This window comes from Pelophylax lessonae, assembly GCF_965119305.1.
Source record: "Pelophylax lessonae genome assembly, chromosome: 7".
NCBI classification, from domain to species: Eukaryota; Metazoa; Chordata; class Amphibia; order Anura; family Ranidae; genus Pelophylax; species Pelophylax lessonae.
The window spans coordinates 95,670,113-95,688,277 of NC_138774.1; the positions used below are offsets into that span (position 1 = coordinate 95,670,113).

An 18,165-nucleotide genomic window follows, 5' to 3' on the forward strand; every position below is an offset into this window, starting at 1 on the left:
TAAAACAAATTGCGTGTGATCCTTCCAAGGCCAAAATGTGAACTGGAAATATCCATACTAGAACCTTTTTCAAAAAAGTAGATTCTAATGGGTATATTTCTACCAGAAGTTGTCACCACCCAGCATGGGTGAATTAGGTCAATTTATGAACACCGGATTATTAATATTACCAACCTTCTATATCACGTATTGTTTAACACTAGGGCCAGCGCTTTTCTTATTTTATTGTTGATTTAGTAAAGTTGTTCTATACAATTTTAAAGGGGCAGCAGGTCAATTAAGTGTCTCAGAACCAGGCGCCTTCACACTATCACTCATGTTTAAAAAATAGTTTACCATTTGCCAATAAAAAAAAAAATAAAAAATATGTCCCCGAATTTCATTTTAAAAATCTGGTCACCTTACTTTTAAAGCACCATGTGGCTTGAGGAGGTTAAACACATATCTTAATGGTAGTGCTAAACATCAATTTATACAAGATTTTAGCAGGCTTAGGCAAGTTTAGCACTACTTGGAAGTTGTTGAAAGCCTGCAGAAGCCTGCTAGCTGCTTATTTAAGGTGACAAGCAGCACTCCTATTATCCATTTGCCTACCAGACGCCGTAGTTTTAGTGCGGCAGGTCGGCTCTATTGCGAGAAATGACGTACCTGTAGGGGGCCGGAGGCTTGTGCGGGAGCGCGCACTGATTGGCCAGAGGGATAGCCAATCAGTGGGCCACTCGCGATCAATCCCCATAGAGACAGAACGGCGGTCTGCCTATGTAAACACAGCAGACCACCATTCTGTCACAGATTAACACAGGGATCCTGTGTTCCTGCTATTCAGGAACACAGGTCTCTATGTTCATCTAGTGAGTCCACCCCACACACACAGTTAGAAAGCATCCCTTAGGGACACACTTAACCCTTTAATCGCCCCTGGTGTTAACCCCTTCCCTGCCAGTGTCATTAGTACATTATCAGTGCATATATTTAGCACTGATTACTGTAGTAATGTCACTGGTCCCCTCAAAAGTGTCAGTTGGGTGTCCAATCTGTCCGCCGCAATGTCGCAGTCCCGCTAAAAATCGCTGATTGCCGCCATTACTAGTAAGAAATAAATAAATAAAAATGCCATAAATCTTTCCCCTAGTTTGTAGACGCAAGAACTTTTGTGAAAGCCAATCAATAAATATTTATGTTTCAAAAATATGTGGCAGAATACATATTGGCCTAAAATGATGACAACATTTTCAGAATTGTCGCTCTTTTTTTGTTTATAGCGCAGAGGTGATCAAATACCACCAAAAGAAAGCTCTATTTGTGGGGGAAAAAATGACATCAATTTTGTTTGAGTACAGCGTTGCATGACCATGCAATTGTCAGTTAAAAGAACGCAGTGCCGTATCGCAAAAAATGGTCTGGTCATTAAGGGGGTAAAACCTTCCGGTCCAGAAGTGGTTAAAAAAGAAGTGTCACCAAATTTTCAAAATCGTTGTGGAATCCAGCAGGAGATCTATTGCATAGGGCACTTTGTCCCATTCTGATCTGTTGCTGCATTGCACAATAAAAATACATATTTTCCTGTTTCTGCTGGCTTTCAGCTCAATCCCAGGCTGCAGCCCAATTTATGGGCATTCCTATTGGGTTGCTACAGTACAGCACTGTAGCCACTCCCTTCTCTCCCTGCTGTGCTGAAATAGTCTACTGTAAACGCATCGTTTGCGGTGCTGACAAGATGGGGCAGGCAGGTTCAGCCAGGATCATCTGAGATAGAGAAGTACAGCACTATGTAGAGCAAAGCTCTTCACTCTGCCCACTGGTGCTGACATTCCTGTGTACATGTTTCCCTATAAATACATACACAAGAGCATTGGGTGGACAGGCTCCCCTCCCCCCACTGTGGTGAATGACAGTGCACATCAGCTGCCAGAGATGAGCACTGTCATTCACACCTCCTTTGTCTCCTGCTGAGTAGTGTTGTTGGAGACTGGTGGGGAACAGACAACAAGCTGTCGACCTCACTAGCTCAGTTACCACCTCACAAATGAGAACAGGACCAAGTGCTCCATGCACATAGTACCCTGGCTGAGGGATTCCAAACAAATTTGGAAATTTGGTGATACTTCTTCTTTAAAGTGGAACTATGGCCTCCAAACAAAATGCGTTGTAGTTCTTAATTATAAGTGTATCTACACTTACAATTTTCTCTAAGTCCCCTTACAACAATGCTGCACTACTACTGGATTCAGGGCATAATTGCCTCATCTAAGCTGTGCTTGCTTGCACCACAGTGGAATGAAAATATATGGCAATAGGCAATGGGCATGGCTATCAGTATTATCACTGCTGTATCACAGGCCTGTAGCTTGTCCATAAACACCTGGCTACACCTAGTCAAACCCACTGCTTTCTGGATTGACAGCACTGTCTTTGCTGCTGAAACCCTCCTACTGTGAGCTGCAGTCTCTTGGAGGGGGAGCATGTGAGATACAAATAACAGAGGATTTGGCTTAAGCCTGGTACATACGGGCTGAAAATCACCCAGTTTAGCAGAAACCGACCAACTTTTGGTCCGTGTGTACAGCTGTCTGTCTAATGACTGGCTTCTGTCTAATGGTCATGTTGGAAAATCAACATTCGGTCAGCGCTTACAGCCAATGGCTACGAACGCTGATCAGTATATTCATGAATATCTGTGTGTGTACCCAGCTTTAGTCATGGAAGGTAAATTAAGTTTTTGTTTACTTTATGAGGCTTGTGCATCACATAGTAACTGGATTTGGTATTTGCTTAGATTGTCATACAGGGGACTTTTAGTTGTACTTTAAGATCTGCTTGAAGCTTGCTGTACACACTGCTATTTTATATTCTAAAGCCCCTATGTTCAATGTTTAATAAAGTTTAAGTTTAGAAGTTCTTCCAAGCATATTCAAGGCTATCAGTGCTTGTCATCGTGACTTAACTTCCCTTGACTATCACAACATTCTTATGACAATCTATTGGTTTCCAAGGCTGGGTGACACAAGCCCACTTAGGCCTCAGCCCTAGAAGAGCAAGGTTTCTGAGGATTACCAAAGTCAAACAGTTTTGACTTGTGGTAGCTTCAAAACCGCTCTGTTAAAAAAAAAAAAAAAAAAAAAAAAGCTAATTTGGTAGAGGAGCTGAGCAACACATCCCTCCATTTAGCAGCAAAGGGGTGTGTGTGGAGAATTTGTAGCTCCATTCTCACTGGTGCTTTGCATAAATGAATGTGTGTTAACAGCACGTTATTTTGTACAATAATGTGCATTGTGTTAAGGCAGTCCATTCATTTGAAAAGGCTACCAAAGCACCAGAACAGGCCAAATATTGTACCTGCAATATTTTTCCTGATGCAGTGTAGCACAGTGCATGGCAGTGTATGACCATGTATTGCTGCGTGCTGCAACAGACGTGTGTTGGGGTGTCATTTAGAATGGTTTGAATGGGCCCAGAGTCTCTGAAAATGGAAAACATCTTAAAGTGTATCTAAAGCTATTTGTTTAAGTGGTTCTAAACCAAATTTTTTTTTTTTGTAACTCCTACCAACTGTTCCTCCTCCCCCCCCCCCCAAACACTTACCTGAGTCCTGTGAGTGATCCAGAGCAGCTGGACTGCAGCTATTCTCCCTTCACTTACTGCCCTTACAGGAGACACAGGTGAACTAAAAGGGTTTTTTTCTTTTTGGGACTTTAAATTAAAGTATAGAAACATACGCCTTCATCCCTATGTCTTTATGAAAAAAAAAAAGGACTTTGGGACTTTAAATGAGGCATGTGCGGCATATCTAGAAAAATAGTCAATATTAAAAATAGGAAAGACGCATTGAATCGTCTGTACAGAACATGAATGCATCCAGAAATGCTCAACGGGTTTTGTGGATTCGCTCCACTTCCTCAGGAGCGGATGCATTAAATATCTGCGAAAATACATAAATATACCTATAAAGTCTAATGTTCTACCCAAACATTGGGGAAAAAAGTAAATGGGAGAAAAAGATTATCCATCTCTAATAAAATACTCACATATCAGCTAGAGTACAAAGCACACTATGCTGTAAACTGAGGGCCGCTTGTGATGTTGATTTTGAGTTTACAAGGGCCTCTGTCACCACAGTTCCCAGGACAGAAATCACAAGTGGCCCTCTTTTTGTAGTATAGCATGCTTTGTACTCGTGACATGTGCCAACATGTGAATATTTTAGAGATGGATAATCTTTTTCTCCCATTTACATTCTTTCCCCAATGTGTGGGTAGAACATTAAACCATATAGGTAGATTTATGTATTTTCGCAGATATTTGATGCATCCGCTCATGAGGAAGTAGGGTGAATACACGAAACAAGCATATCTGGATGCATTCATGTCCTATACAGACGGTTCAATACTTCTTTCCTATTTAAATCGTACCATATAATTCAGCTTTTTTATGACATGGACGACAATCGTCTTACACCATGTAGTGCAGTGTGCTATGTTGTTATTTTTATGTATATATGAATCGCAATATGATTAAAGTGCAATCTGTGAGTAAATTGGCGATGATTCCAAAGAGGTCAACACATTAAATACATATCACTAATTGATAATAACCATTAAATCATAACATTGGTGCATTAACATGGTGATATAAAGCAATAATAAATAAATAAATAAATAATAAATGAATGAATGAATAAATATATCTAATAAAATGTGGAATAAAGTCAATATAAGTTCATAAAAAGTCCATGTGCAAGTGTTGAAAGATGTATAATAATGGTGATCCAAAACCAAAAAACGTGGTACAAATCAATCCAATAGTGTCGCCGGTGTGAACTAATTCCAAAAATAAAAATCCAGCATTGGGTGCAGTGGCTGCTCACTTCAATGTTGAATAACTCAAGTGTTGTTTACAATGAGAAACTTCTCCTTATGGCTCCAATAATGGTATTGCAGCTGCCAGATCAATAGCTCATAGTATGGATAATAGGTCTCCTTAATGGATCTCTCATAGAGGGGTATAATGGAGAAAGGACTTCATAGTGTAGTAAGCAAATAACAATTTTATTAAAAAATATCTACAACTTACAGTAGCATGAAGTAATGTGCAGTGGTAGAAAGCGGACCGCTCGATCCCCTCAGTCAGCAGTGGCGAGAATCCAAACTTCCGGTCACGGCCGTAGACTGGAAGTGACGTCACCCGGCTCCTCCCGACATGTTGCGTCACATCCAACGTGACTTTCTTATCCTTGAGCAAGTCACGTTGGTTGTGACACAACGCATCGGGAGGAGCCGGGTGACGTCACTCCCGGTCTACTGCCATGACCGGAAGTTCGGATTCTCGCCACCCCTGACTGCGGGGATTGAGCGGTCCGCTTTCTTCTACAGCACATTGCATCCCCATAGCACACATTTCATTATAGAGGCACCCACAGGAAGAAGGAGTGGGCAGAGCCAGCAGGGGCCACCAGAAGGGGAGGCAAGGGGCCGCTCTGTGCAATACCCCTGCAGGTAAGTTTTACCTCTTTTTTATTGTAAATAAATAAAAAAATAGGCTATATTATCACTTTAGGTTTAACATAGAGTAGTGATTGGTTACAGCTTCAGTCATTTATGTTTTTGGTATCCATGTCTCATTGGACACATTTTTATTAACTTCCTGTTCTTAGACACAGGAGGAAATGAGAGGAAATCTCTTTAAAGTGTGGGAAAATATCCTCTTGGCTTTCACTGGAACAAATGTCCCTACTGGAAGAGTCCTCCTCTCATCCTATTTGGGTGACAATGGTGACACTTTGGATTTTTCATAAATGTTTGTCCCAGTGACAGTACTCACCAGGAACAAATAGGGAGGGTGAATCTACTTAGCAGAGAAACAGCAAATAAAATGTGTCCAGGTTACTAACCCCTCCCCACGCCATGCAATATTTTGGCTTTGGATATACTTTATTTACCTTTTTAATGCATCCAGCAACAAAACGTGAATTTCTGGACATGATACAATTTACACATTTTGCTGTCTAGTGACACAGTTGCTTTGCTCCATGTGTCTTTAGTCCTAGAAATAAAAATCCGTCCATAAGAAGCCCTGATATGAACTCTTAATTTCATTCGAACAGATGCAGGTTAGTAAGATAGGAACAGATGGAGAGAAACATTAATTACACACAGAGACATATCAAACCTCTTAAAAAAAAATCCTCTTTATAAAAATGTCAGTCCATTATATACCAATCATATGTCAGATTTAATACGCTTCTCTTCCTTTCAGGTACGAAAGGCGTTACACGATCCCAGAGCATCCACAATGATGTCCCCTCCTCCGTACGGCTGACACGGCAAGAGCAGCGCATACGCCGGCATACTTTAACTAGTGGCATCGATTATAATATGGTATCTAAGACCCATTTTTTAAAAATATAACTAACATTGCAGAGAGTAAATGTGATTCGTATTCCAGTTTTCTATGTGCACATTCAAAGCAAGCAGCAAACATAGATTGTTTTGTTATACAGTAAAACCTTGGATTGCGAGCATAATTCGTTCTGGAAACATGCTTGTAATCCAAAGCACTCTTATATCAAAGCAAATTTTCCCATAAGAAATAATGGAAACTCAGATAATTCGTTCCACAACCATTTATCCACAAGTCTTTCAGTTTATAGTCCATATACAAAGATTATAGCAATGTGATAGGTTGTGTCATCATAAAATGTCCATCCACAAATGGCGCCTCCACAAGGGGATTAGAAGCAAAATCCAGCAGGAGCTACAGAGTATAAAAGAGAAGAGAGGCGCCTCTAAGTGTAGCAGTATGGGGACATTTAATGAGGGTTCAACACTAAGCAACTCACATGGTTGATGATTAAGAGGCACATCTAAGTATGCAGGCATCCGGGGTAAAGCTGTCCACATAGACCATCTTCTGAACCACTGGCTCTCACCACTGTCAGTCTGCAAATGTGATTGGGAAGACTACCCTGCAGTAGAGTGATCCGAAAGCGAGACTTTGAATCGCTCGTGGAGCGCAGCGTGGAAGGGTGTGATGAAGATGGCAGTGCAGAAGATAGTCTATGTGGACAGCTTTACCCCGGATGCCTGCATACTTAGATGTGCCTCTTAATCATCAACCATGTGAGCTGCTATATGTTGTACCTTCATTAACCGGTTGCCGACCGCCGCACGACTATATACTGCGGCGGTCAGCCCCGGCCAGGCAGAGTGACGTATCGGTACGTCACTTGCCTGTCACTGACTTGCGAGCCTATCGCGGGCGGGCGCGCGCCCGCCGAGGCGCGCGCCCGCCGCGGCTCGTTCACAGGCAAGTCAGTGCGTGTGACCGGCGGACTCGATGTCCGCCAGTCACACTGCGATCGCTCCTGTGAAGGGAGAAAGACAGAGCAGCTTGTGTAAACAAGCTGCCTGTCAGTTCTCCCTGTGTAAAAGTGAAGATCTGTCTGTTCTACTATGTAGAACGGTTGATCTTTGCTTTTACACCAATAGGAATGTCCCTACACAGTAGAAAGCACGCCCCTAGGACACACTTAACCCCTCCCTGTCCAATAAAGTTAACCCCTTCCCTGCCAGTGTCATTTTTGCAGTAACAGTGCATATGTATAGCACTGATTACTGCAGTAATGTCACTGGTAACCCCAAAAGTGTCAAAAATGTCAGTCAAGGGTCCGATCTGTCCGCCGCAATGTCGCAGTACCGAAAAAAAAATCGCAGATCGCCGCCATTACGCGTTAAAAAAAAAAAACACCAAAAATGACAAAAATCTTTCCCTTTGTTAGTAAACGCGATAACTTTTGCGCAAACCAATCAAAATATGCTTTTTGCGATTTTTTTTTACCAAACATATGTAGCATAAAACAAATTGGCCGAAAAATGTTAAAAAATTTTGATTTTTACTTTTTTTTTGGGGGAATTTCATATAAAAAAATTTGAAAAATATTGTTATTTTTGCAAAATTTACGCTATTTTTTTGTTTATAGCGCGTGATCAAAAAATCGCACAGGTGATCAAATACCACCAAAAGAAAGCTCTGTTTGTGGGAAAAAAAGGACGTCAAATTCGTTTAGGTACAGCGTCGCACGACCGCGCAATTGTCCGTTAAAGTCACGCAGTAAAAAATCGCAAAAAAACCCCTGGTCCTTTAGCAGCCAAATCCTCCGGGGCTTAAGTGGTTAAATGTAACAATATTGCTACACTTAGAGGCGCCTCTCTTCTCTTTTATACCCAGTTGTGACATGACGCTACTTGTATATCAAGACATCGCTTGTATATCAAGTCAAAATTTATTTTAAAAATTTGCTTGTCTTGCAAAGCGCTCTCAAACCAAGGTTTTACTGTATTTGTCTTTCTGCTTGTAGTTTGCAAATAATTTGGCTATCTATGTGCCTGAATATATATAGTGCTTTATATTTGGCTGAAAGTGTCACTGTGGTTCCACAGCAAAAAATCATATTATCAATGTTATCTTCCAACTGTAATTGCCCTGCATAGAATTAAAGTGTATACAAAACCAAAAAAAAATGTAGTAATATGCAGCTTACCAACCCTTGGATGCAGAGGCTACATTCATTTTCTTTTCATAGGCTAAGAATATTTTCTGTAAGTATAAAAAAAATAGCTTTTCATAACAAATAGGTGGTACATCAATGACATCACTCTTAGAAACTGCTTTATTGCACCAAATAGTACATTCCCCCTGAGCCCCACCTAGAGGCCACCCCTGCTTACACATTTTACCCCAATGGGCCTAGTTGTAGACATCTCAGCGAGGGGCAGCTAGGAGGGGCATGGCATATACTTGTAGTTCTACCCCTAAAGCAGCCACTGTTGTTGGGGATCCCCTGTTCCCAGTGCCAATGACCCTCCAGGCAGCGCCACACTGACACACCAAGGCTGAAAGGTTGGTTTATTCATGCAACACTCCCAGTAGAGCAAATAACAGTGAGAATAACCGCAAACAATTGCAAATAGCAATAACAACATTTTACAAATGCGATATTATCAAACCTAATTTCACAGGGTACCAGAAGGAAGGAGGAGTTATTTTTTGTTGTGATGTCTCTTTAGGTAGAAATATAGCAAGGAGAGGCCAACGGCCTCTCACCACTCTGAAGTTTGTTGCAACACCTTTTTTTTCTCTTTTGGGCGCCTGCAACACTGGACTTGTGATCAGGTGGTCTCTAAAGGTTACAGCAGCAGCTCTGAACATGGTTGCAGTGATCCTGGGCAAAGCTGGAAACATTCTGGGTGCAGATGTCCTCTCCTAGAGCTCACTGGTTCCCTCTGCTTCAGGACACCCTCCGCTGCACACACCCAGCGGTCCTTCCTGATCAGTGGTTTCTGGCAGGTACAACAGTTCAGTCCAGATCTGTGACACAGATCCCACTAGCAACCAGGCTAGCAATCATGTTTTACCTCCTGCAGCTATTCATCTCCTTGTACTTGTAGTCCCACACAGTCTCCTCTGTACAGCACTTCCACTTTTGGGGACTCCATGTCCTACCAGTCCCTGCAGCTCCTGTAGCTCTTCAAATGGGGGACTGGCTGCTCCTCCTTAGACTTTGCCTACAGCCAATCACAGCTCCCTCATTCACCTTTCCAGGCAGTGGGTAGAGCCTCTCCAGCGGCTCCAGCGGCTCCAGCTGCAGTTTTGCTCAGTTTGTCTCCTTTTCCTTATTCCATGCAAACCGGCCCATAGAAACCACTCCTAGAGCTGTTCCTCTGCTCGAATCTATCCCTCTCCTTTCCAAGCATGGCTGCTCTGAGTACCTATGGCCAGGAAGAAATATAGACATACCTCCCAATTTTTTGAGATGGGAACGAGGGACACCTTTTAGCAAAAGTATGTAGGCATAGAACACACCCCGTGCCACGCCTCCTTAAAGGAGAATTATACAAAAAATAATAATTAGTTAACCACTTGACCTCCGGAAGGTTTTTTCCCCTTCATGACCAAGCCATTTGTTGCCATATGGCACTTCGTTACTTTAATAGAGCAAGAACAAATAGAGCTTTCTTTTGGTGGTATTTGATCACTTCTGTGGTTTTTGTTTGTTGCGCTATCAACAAAAAAAAAAAAAGACCAACAATTTTGAAAATAAAAAAAAAAACTATATTTTTTTCTTCTTTCTGCGATAAAATAAATGTAAAAATCTAATTTCTTCATCAGTTTAGGGCAACATTTATTCTGCTACATATTTTTGGTTAAAAAAAAAACACAAAATATTGATTGGTTTGCGCAAAAGTTACAGTGTCCAAAAACTATGGGATATATTTATAGAATTTGTATATATTTTTATATTACAAGTAATGGTGGCGATCAGCGACTTATAGACTGTGATATTGCGGCAGACAAATCAGACACCTTACTGACACTTTTTTGGGAACCAGTGACACTAATACAGTGATCAATGCTAAAAATATGCACTGCCACTGTACTAATGACACTGGCAGGAAAGGGGTTAACATCTAGGGCGATCAAGGGGTTAAATGTGTGGCGATTAAGTGTTAGTGTGTACTGTGTGTGCTGCTATTACTAAACAATGTGCTGTTTTTTATTTCATGCTTTGCACAAAGAAAAAACAGCACATTGCTACTGTCAGAAGAGAGCCCTGTGTTTTTTTACCTACACAGGGCTCATTTTGGTAGTTTCTGAAGCCTATTGTCGGGTGCTGGCACCAGCTGATTGGTTCCTACAGCACAGCTGGGTGGGGGGGTGGCGGCATGGGCACAGGGCCGTCTTTTCCAATGGGCATGCCCGGCGGTTGCCCGGGGGCCCCACTTGCCAAGGGGCCCGGCCCCACACACATGGTGGCAATTACCTGTCAACAGGCCTGAGGCCAGAATCAAGATTACCTGGTGGTCTAGGGCCCCCCCGTTGTCCGCCAGGCCCCGCCGCCCCCCCCCCGTTGTTGTCCGGAGTGGCTCGAGTCTGCACTTCAGTGCACACTGGTTGCTAAGGCCAGGCCGATTGGCATCTAGCAACCAGTGACGTTAGCAGAGCAGACCCATGATGCACAGCGGAGGAGGTTCCTCCTCGTCGGCTCGTCCTCCCTCTACGCACCTAGAAGACTGGCTCCACCTCCACCCAACTTCTCTCTATATGTGCAGCCGTTGTGAAAGGTAAGTCAGCCAGCCCAGCTGCCAGGCTGCTTGATTATCTTTTTTTTCACACTCTCTCTCCAGGCATCGACACAAGAGACAACTACCTGGAGGATATACCTTACTATATATTGGTCCCTGTAATATGTATATAGTAAGTTATATCCTCCAGGTAGTAGTTGTACTCTCTTGTAGTATATAGTGTTCCCTGTAATGTGTATATAGTCTATATTCATATTACATGGAACACTATATACTACAAGAGAGTACAACTACTACCTGGAGTATATACCTTACTATATACATATTACAGGGACCAATATATACTACAAGAGAGTACAACTAGGCTGGAGTATATACCTTACTATATACATGTTACAGGGAACAATATATACTACAAGAGTCTCTACTCTATACTACAAACAGTGCAAAACAAAATCCAGATAAAAACCACCATAAACAGATATTTAAGTAAAAAATACGTAAAAAAATTATTATATATATACTTTCTCAGTACACTCACAGGCATTGCAGACGCTCCCTGGACTGACTATATAGAGCAGCTGATGCAGGCATTATTTGGTAGTCCCCCCACACTTTTTTTCCTTTTTATTACCTTTATTGTCTGCTATATCTGGTCCGGCCTGAACGCTTGTCTTCTTCATGATAATAATGATGATGGACCTCCTGCTTTCCATTCTTGCCCCATGTTGGTTCTATCATACTGGGGGGGGAGATTGTGTTTGTGTTTTGGATGAGAGCGGGGGTAGGATGTTACTCATACACTCTGTGCCCCTAGCCTGCTTCATTGGACAGGTGGGGCACAGGCAGTAACGGAGCGTGGGGCCGATCGGTCATAATGCACCGATCACCGGCTCCGTGGAACGCACGCCGCTACCCTACTTCCGGGTTGTTGCGTCATGCGTTCCACTCGTCGTCACTTCCGCCGACGTCACTTCCTATATCCAGGGAAACTGCGTACAGCGGGGCGGTCCGTCTCCAGGGCAACTCTCTCCACCTGTGTATTAGCCTGACACACGCCGGCAACGTGGCAACGCCCCCCAATGTGCCGCATCACATCCCACTATGCTCCTTCCTATTTATTCCTGTATTGTGACCTCAATGCTGTCACTGTCTCTAATTAGGAAACCTCCACCCTTCTATATATTCAATGGGGGACCATATTGGGCCACTACATATTTTTTGATGGAATCTGGGGAATTATATTTATTTTTATTTATATTTTTATATCTTTATCCGCGTGTATGTTTTGCTTCATTTTACTGTTAATTACAGTGCAATCCTGTTGTATATGTGCGTGAGCGCACATGACCAACCACGTACATAGCCCGCAAGGGGCTGGCCGGCACTTGCACATACGCACCCACACACATATACGCAACATCACATCTATGCAATGTGCACATGGATTTAATAGGACCCTCGTCTGATTTAATCTAGGGTCCAGCTTGTAAGTACAGCCAAACCAATAAACAAACACGCAAATTGCTCACACGTATATTAATATGCTACACTGTGTATCTAAATAGATACTTTATATGGTTACAGTATAGAGAAGACAATTAAAATCAATGTGAATAGAGTAGTTAATACCCTAGAAGAATATCTAGGTGTACAAGTGCACCCTTTTTTGGAGATTGACCCGAAGGTGGACTATTCAGAGAAGGCATACCCTCCAGGTTGCGTGAACTGATGTCACCGTTCACTGACGATCACAGATTCATGACAAACTCATGGCTGTGTGGCTCATTGCAAACTATCTGAGACCATGCTTTAGGTATGGTAGTAAAACTAGGGAACCACGCTGTTCCGGAATTTTAAACCCAACCAATGGATTTATAGACAATTAAACGAATAATTTTAAAAACCATTAAAAGATATATATATATATTTTTCTATTACCAAAATTATTAAAATTATTATCATCAAAAAGCAGAGATAAGACTGACCGAATGCACGGTGAGCATGGCACAGGCAAGCCATACGACACCTGCATCCGGCCTGAAAACTGTCGGATGTGTGTGGATCGATGGAGCTGACCAATCGGTACGCCCCATTGGTCCTAAATAACCCCATGGATCTCTAGATCCTCATTTATGCCCCCTGGTGCTAGAGACCCCAGGGTAAATATCCAGTAGGATTCTCTTTTACAGAGTTTCTGGAATCTCACCCCGTCATCCTGATCTTTACCGATGGCTTCGATCCCAAACACCTTCAACCCTGTAGGGTCTCCGTCGTGAAATTGGCAGAAGTGGCGAGGTACCGAGTAGTTGTTACGGTCTCTCGGTCCTTCTTTGGTCTTTTTGTTAATTATACTGCACTTATGCTCCCCGAATCTTACCCTCAGGGGTCATATAGTGCGTCCGATATATAATAGACCACATGGGCAAATTAGGGCATATACAAGGTAGCTGGTGCCACAGTTAATAAACTGTTTGATCACATGGCTACGCCCATCTGTACCAGCTACTTGTTTCTTCCGATGGCACATGAAGGAACAAGCTCCACACTTTTGGACCCCACACCTGAAGTTACCTTTCTGATCAAAGGCTGAAAACCAGGGGATAGATGTCGATACTCCTCGAGAGACTTTGGGTTTACGGACCCTACTGGGGGCAATTTGACTTCTCAGATCCTTTGGCTTTCTAAACACTATTTCGGGTCTTGGTGGCAAAACACTTCCCAAGACTGGATCCTGTTTGAGAATTTTCCAATTGCGCTGGATCACGCGTTGGATGTCGAAGGCTTTGTTACTGTAGACAGTGCTGAACCTGACTGACCCTGTACTCCCAGCCTTAGGGGGCTTTTTCTTGGAGTTGCTAGTGTATTGGGGGTTATATGTAGAGGAGAAATGTTCGATAGGGATGTCACTCTCATACATCGACAAATATTTAACATATGCCTCCTCAATATGTTCAACTTTATAGCCCTTTTCCACAAATCTTTCTTTAAGGATTGCACCTTGTTCTTCATAATCAGACCTTTTTGTGCAGGTCCTGTGCAGTCTACAGAACTGCCCAAAAGGGATATTTCTTATCCATCTGGGATGGTGATTGCTGGTTGCATGAAGGTAGGCATTGCCCCCACTCGGTTTAAAGTGAGTTTTAGAGACAATGCCTCCATCAGAATCCGCACACAGTTCTAGATCTAGAAAGACTAAACGTGTTTCATCCGTTACCTGGGTGAACGAGATCCCGAAAGGGTTGTTTGCACAATGTTGCACAAAACCTGCCAAATCCTCCTGTGTGCCATCCCAAATAATTAATATATCGTCAATGTACCTAGCATACAAGGCTAGATTAGCCCTAAAGGGATTGTTCTTCCAAATAAACAGGTCCTCCCAGTACCCCATAAGATGGCACTGCATGGGCACGCTCCCTACCCCGGCATGCGGATCATGTACTAGGTATGTAATCCGGCAAAGGAGAGCTGCCTTGCCAACATATATGTACAGTATACGGTCGGCAAGCAGTTAAACCCACAAGTACTTTTATACTGGCTTTTGAAATGTTCGAATGCAGCAATTTAGAATTTGGATGAATGGTTTAGCACTGGAAAAAACTTTTTTTTAAAGATAAATAGTGCATTTTATATGCAACTATATAGATCCAAAATGAGGGACAAATGAAGAGGAAGAGGGACTTTGTTCCTAACCAGGGACAATCCCTTGGAATCAGTTGGGGAGCTATGGAAATAGAGTGGTAGAATCTACAGAAAAATATCTATTTCAATTTCCCGAATTCCAGTCCTTGTAACCTCCTGAGTACTGAACTGATATATGAAACAGTCATCAGTTTTCTCAGTTATCTTCTGTGAACTACAGCAGAATGACTCCCTGTGTAATGGAAATTAGGAGAGAAAGAGGGATTACTCGTCCAAATCAGAAGAGTATCCTAGTGATAACCATAAGGCTAGGTTCACACCTGTATGGCCGCCCCATCTGGGGTTTGCGCAGGCATGAGAGCCTATTCATCTAAATGGGCTGCCAAGCCAGTGACACGCAGGAAAGAAGTTCCTGCACTATTTTTGAAATCGCAGCTCGCACGGAAACCTCAGGTCCCATGCCAGTTGAAATTTCCAGTGCAGGTGGCGTGCCATTAGGAAATAATGGTACCCGTCCTTGGGTCCTGCATTTCTTTGTGTGGGTGGGCGACTGCCAGTATTGGTGTGGGTTCCGCAGCAGCACCACCCACACAGATATGAACTTAGCCTAACCTCCTCCACAAATACAGTCAGTGAGCGTTTTCATCCTAGGACATGACTGGCAGAATCACCTGGTGAAAATCCAGAAAAAAAAATCCAGAAAACAAGAAAACTAATGCAGCCACCATCTAACAACTGATATGCTGCAATGTATAACATTTTTAATTGTGAGTTTAAATGTAATTTGCTACTATAAGGTCAACATGCAAACTGTCTTATTTATCTAAAAGTTTTTATATGAAATATCTGTGGGGAAAAGGAATGCATTTTTGTGGAGTTCAATTTTTCACTCTTCTATTGTTAAGACAAAGAGGTCTGCAGTAATGTGTGTACACCAGTATTGGCCTCCAGTGGGGCAGCAGCAGGTCCTGGCTTTCAGTAGAATCATGTATGGAAAGACTGATATCTCCCTGACCATTGCCTTTATCAAATGGTGGCAGCCATACACTGATCAGCCATAGCTTATGACCACTAAAAGGTAAACTTAATAACATTGAATATCTTGTTATTGGTGGGATATATTAGGTTGTCCCTGAAATGTATGTGTTCAAAGCAGAAAAAAAATGAGCATTGCAGTTTGTTAGGTATGGGGCTGCATAGACGCAGACCGGTCAGGGTACCCATGTCAACCTGTATCAAAAAATGTGCACGTGAGCATCAGAACTGGACCACAGAGTAATGGAAGAAGATACCTGGTCTGATGATGCACGTTTTCTTTTACATCACGTGTATGGTCGGGTGCATGTCCATGCTTACCTGGGGAAGAGATGGTACTAGGATGCAGTATGGGAAGAAGGTAAGCCAGTGGAGGCAATATGATCCTTTTAGTAATGTTCTGCTTGGAAACCTAGCGTCCTTTGCTTCCTGTGAATGTTACTTTAACACGTACCAAATACCTAAACATTGTTAGAGACATGCAAAAATCCAGAATATTGCTGCACTCCTTGGTAACTTTATTGAAGTATTAAAATCCCATCACAGGTATGACGGGAACATAAAAGGTAATGTGTTTCATGCTAAAGTCAGTGCTTACTCAAACCTCAAACTCAAACCTCGAAACGCGTTACCTTTTATGTTCCTGTCATACCTGTGATGTGTATTTAATACTTCAATAAAGTTACCAAGGAGTGCAGCATTATTCTGGATTTTTGCATGTCTCTGAATCTCACAGATGAGCTATGCAGCACGCTGGGTTCCTGTTCACAATGTGTGAGAGTTGGTCACTCACCGAGAGCAACATTTCTTTGGCTTTACCTAAACATTGTTGCTGACCAAGTACACCCCCTTATGGAAATCCCTAATTCCCTAATGGCATTGGCAAGTTATAGCAGGATAATGCGCCCTGCCACACTGCAAAAATGGTTTTAGGAATGGCTTGAGGAACACAATGAGTTTGAGTTGTTGGCTTGGCCTCCAAATTCTCCAGATCTTAATCCAATCAAGCATCTTTGGGATGTGCTGGAAGAAAAAGTCGAATCAATGGAGGCCCCCACCTCGCAACTTACAAATGTAAAGGATCAGCGACTGACAGTTTGGTGCTAGATACCACAACATACCTTTAGAGGCCTAGTGGCATCCCTGTCTCAACCAGTCAGAGCTGTTTTGGCAGCAAAAAGGGGACCTACTCACAAATACAGTAGGTGGGTAGTCATAACGTTATGGCTGATCAATGTACATCTAACCTGTCATTTGCAGAGCAAATTTGATTATAATTGGTTGCCATTTGTTGGATCTATCTATCTATCTATCTATCTATCTATCTATCTATCTATCTATCTATCTATCTATCTATCTATCTATCTATCTATCTATCTATCTATCTATCTATCTATCTATCTATCTATCTATCTATCTATCTATCTATCTATCCCTGAACTTTTTGTTGTGTCTGTATGAAGACAGCAGTTTTTAGTATATTATGTCATGAAAGCAGGCCTGGGTGTGGAATACATCACATATTTAACTGCCATATTGTTCTCTTGCTTGTAAGTTTCTCACAACATTGTTCATTATTAAAGTACCTCACTTCCCTGTGGGCACAGAGAGTTCAGCAGACCGTCTCTCCTCTAGGCTTGCAGCATGCACTTGTAACTCATCCACCTATGATCTTTTCATAAGCAGCAGTTAATAAAATATATGACTCATTCAACAAGCTACCTTCATGTCATTCCAGTATTTAGCCACAAAACACATCAAGGCTGACGATAGCTGTTGTACTTTGTAAACCACACTTGGAATGGTAGGACATAAAGGCACCCACACAAGTTTCAGTCCAGTTTATTGATAGTCTGACTATTGAGATTTTTCGAAAAATATGTGTGGGAATTTTAAGGTCATTTTATTTTATTGTATGGTGGTGTATATATCAGTGCTGCTCCTTTGTGCAAAATTCAAAAAGTGACAAGTGCTAAATAAATATAATCTATAAAATTAATATATACCTAATGATAACGTGTGCACTTTACATGGACAATAGTAACAATATAAATAACTAAATAAATACAATACCATACAAATAAATATGCAATGTGAAATCTTAAATGTGCAATTAATACATATGAATAAAGTGCCAAGTGAAGAAGTCTTTGTAGTCTTTATAGTCTGCAATGACTATATAATGTGATGGTGAAAGAAATTTCTCAAAAACTGCTGGTGCTCAAATATCAAAAGGTGGTAGGGTAACTTCATGCTCCCCTCTTGTGTCCCCACTCACCGGACAAATAGAAGGGAAGAGCAAAGGTGCTGAATCAGCAATGAAGTATATTCCCCTGTGATTCTTCCTGGTAGGGTGAAATGTGTGTCTCCTGGATGTCAGGTTCCTAAGATTCCTCCTTATGCCAAAGGC

The 18,165-nt window shown here is 42.1% G+C and overlaps 1 protein-coding gene across 1 annotated transcript in view; it reads left to right on the forward strand.

Moving 5' to 3' along the window:
- SAPCD1 (suppressor APC domain containing 1) overlaps positions 1-18,165 on the forward strand; it is a 120,115-nt gene that overhangs the window by 73,044 nt on the left and 28,906 nt on the right. Inside the window, exon 3 of the mRNA XM_082264439.1 lies at positions 6,253-6,374. Coding sequence (XP_082120565.1) covers positions 6,253-6,374 — 122 coding nt within the window. The remainder of the gene's footprint in view (positions 1-6,252; positions 6,375-18,165) is intronic.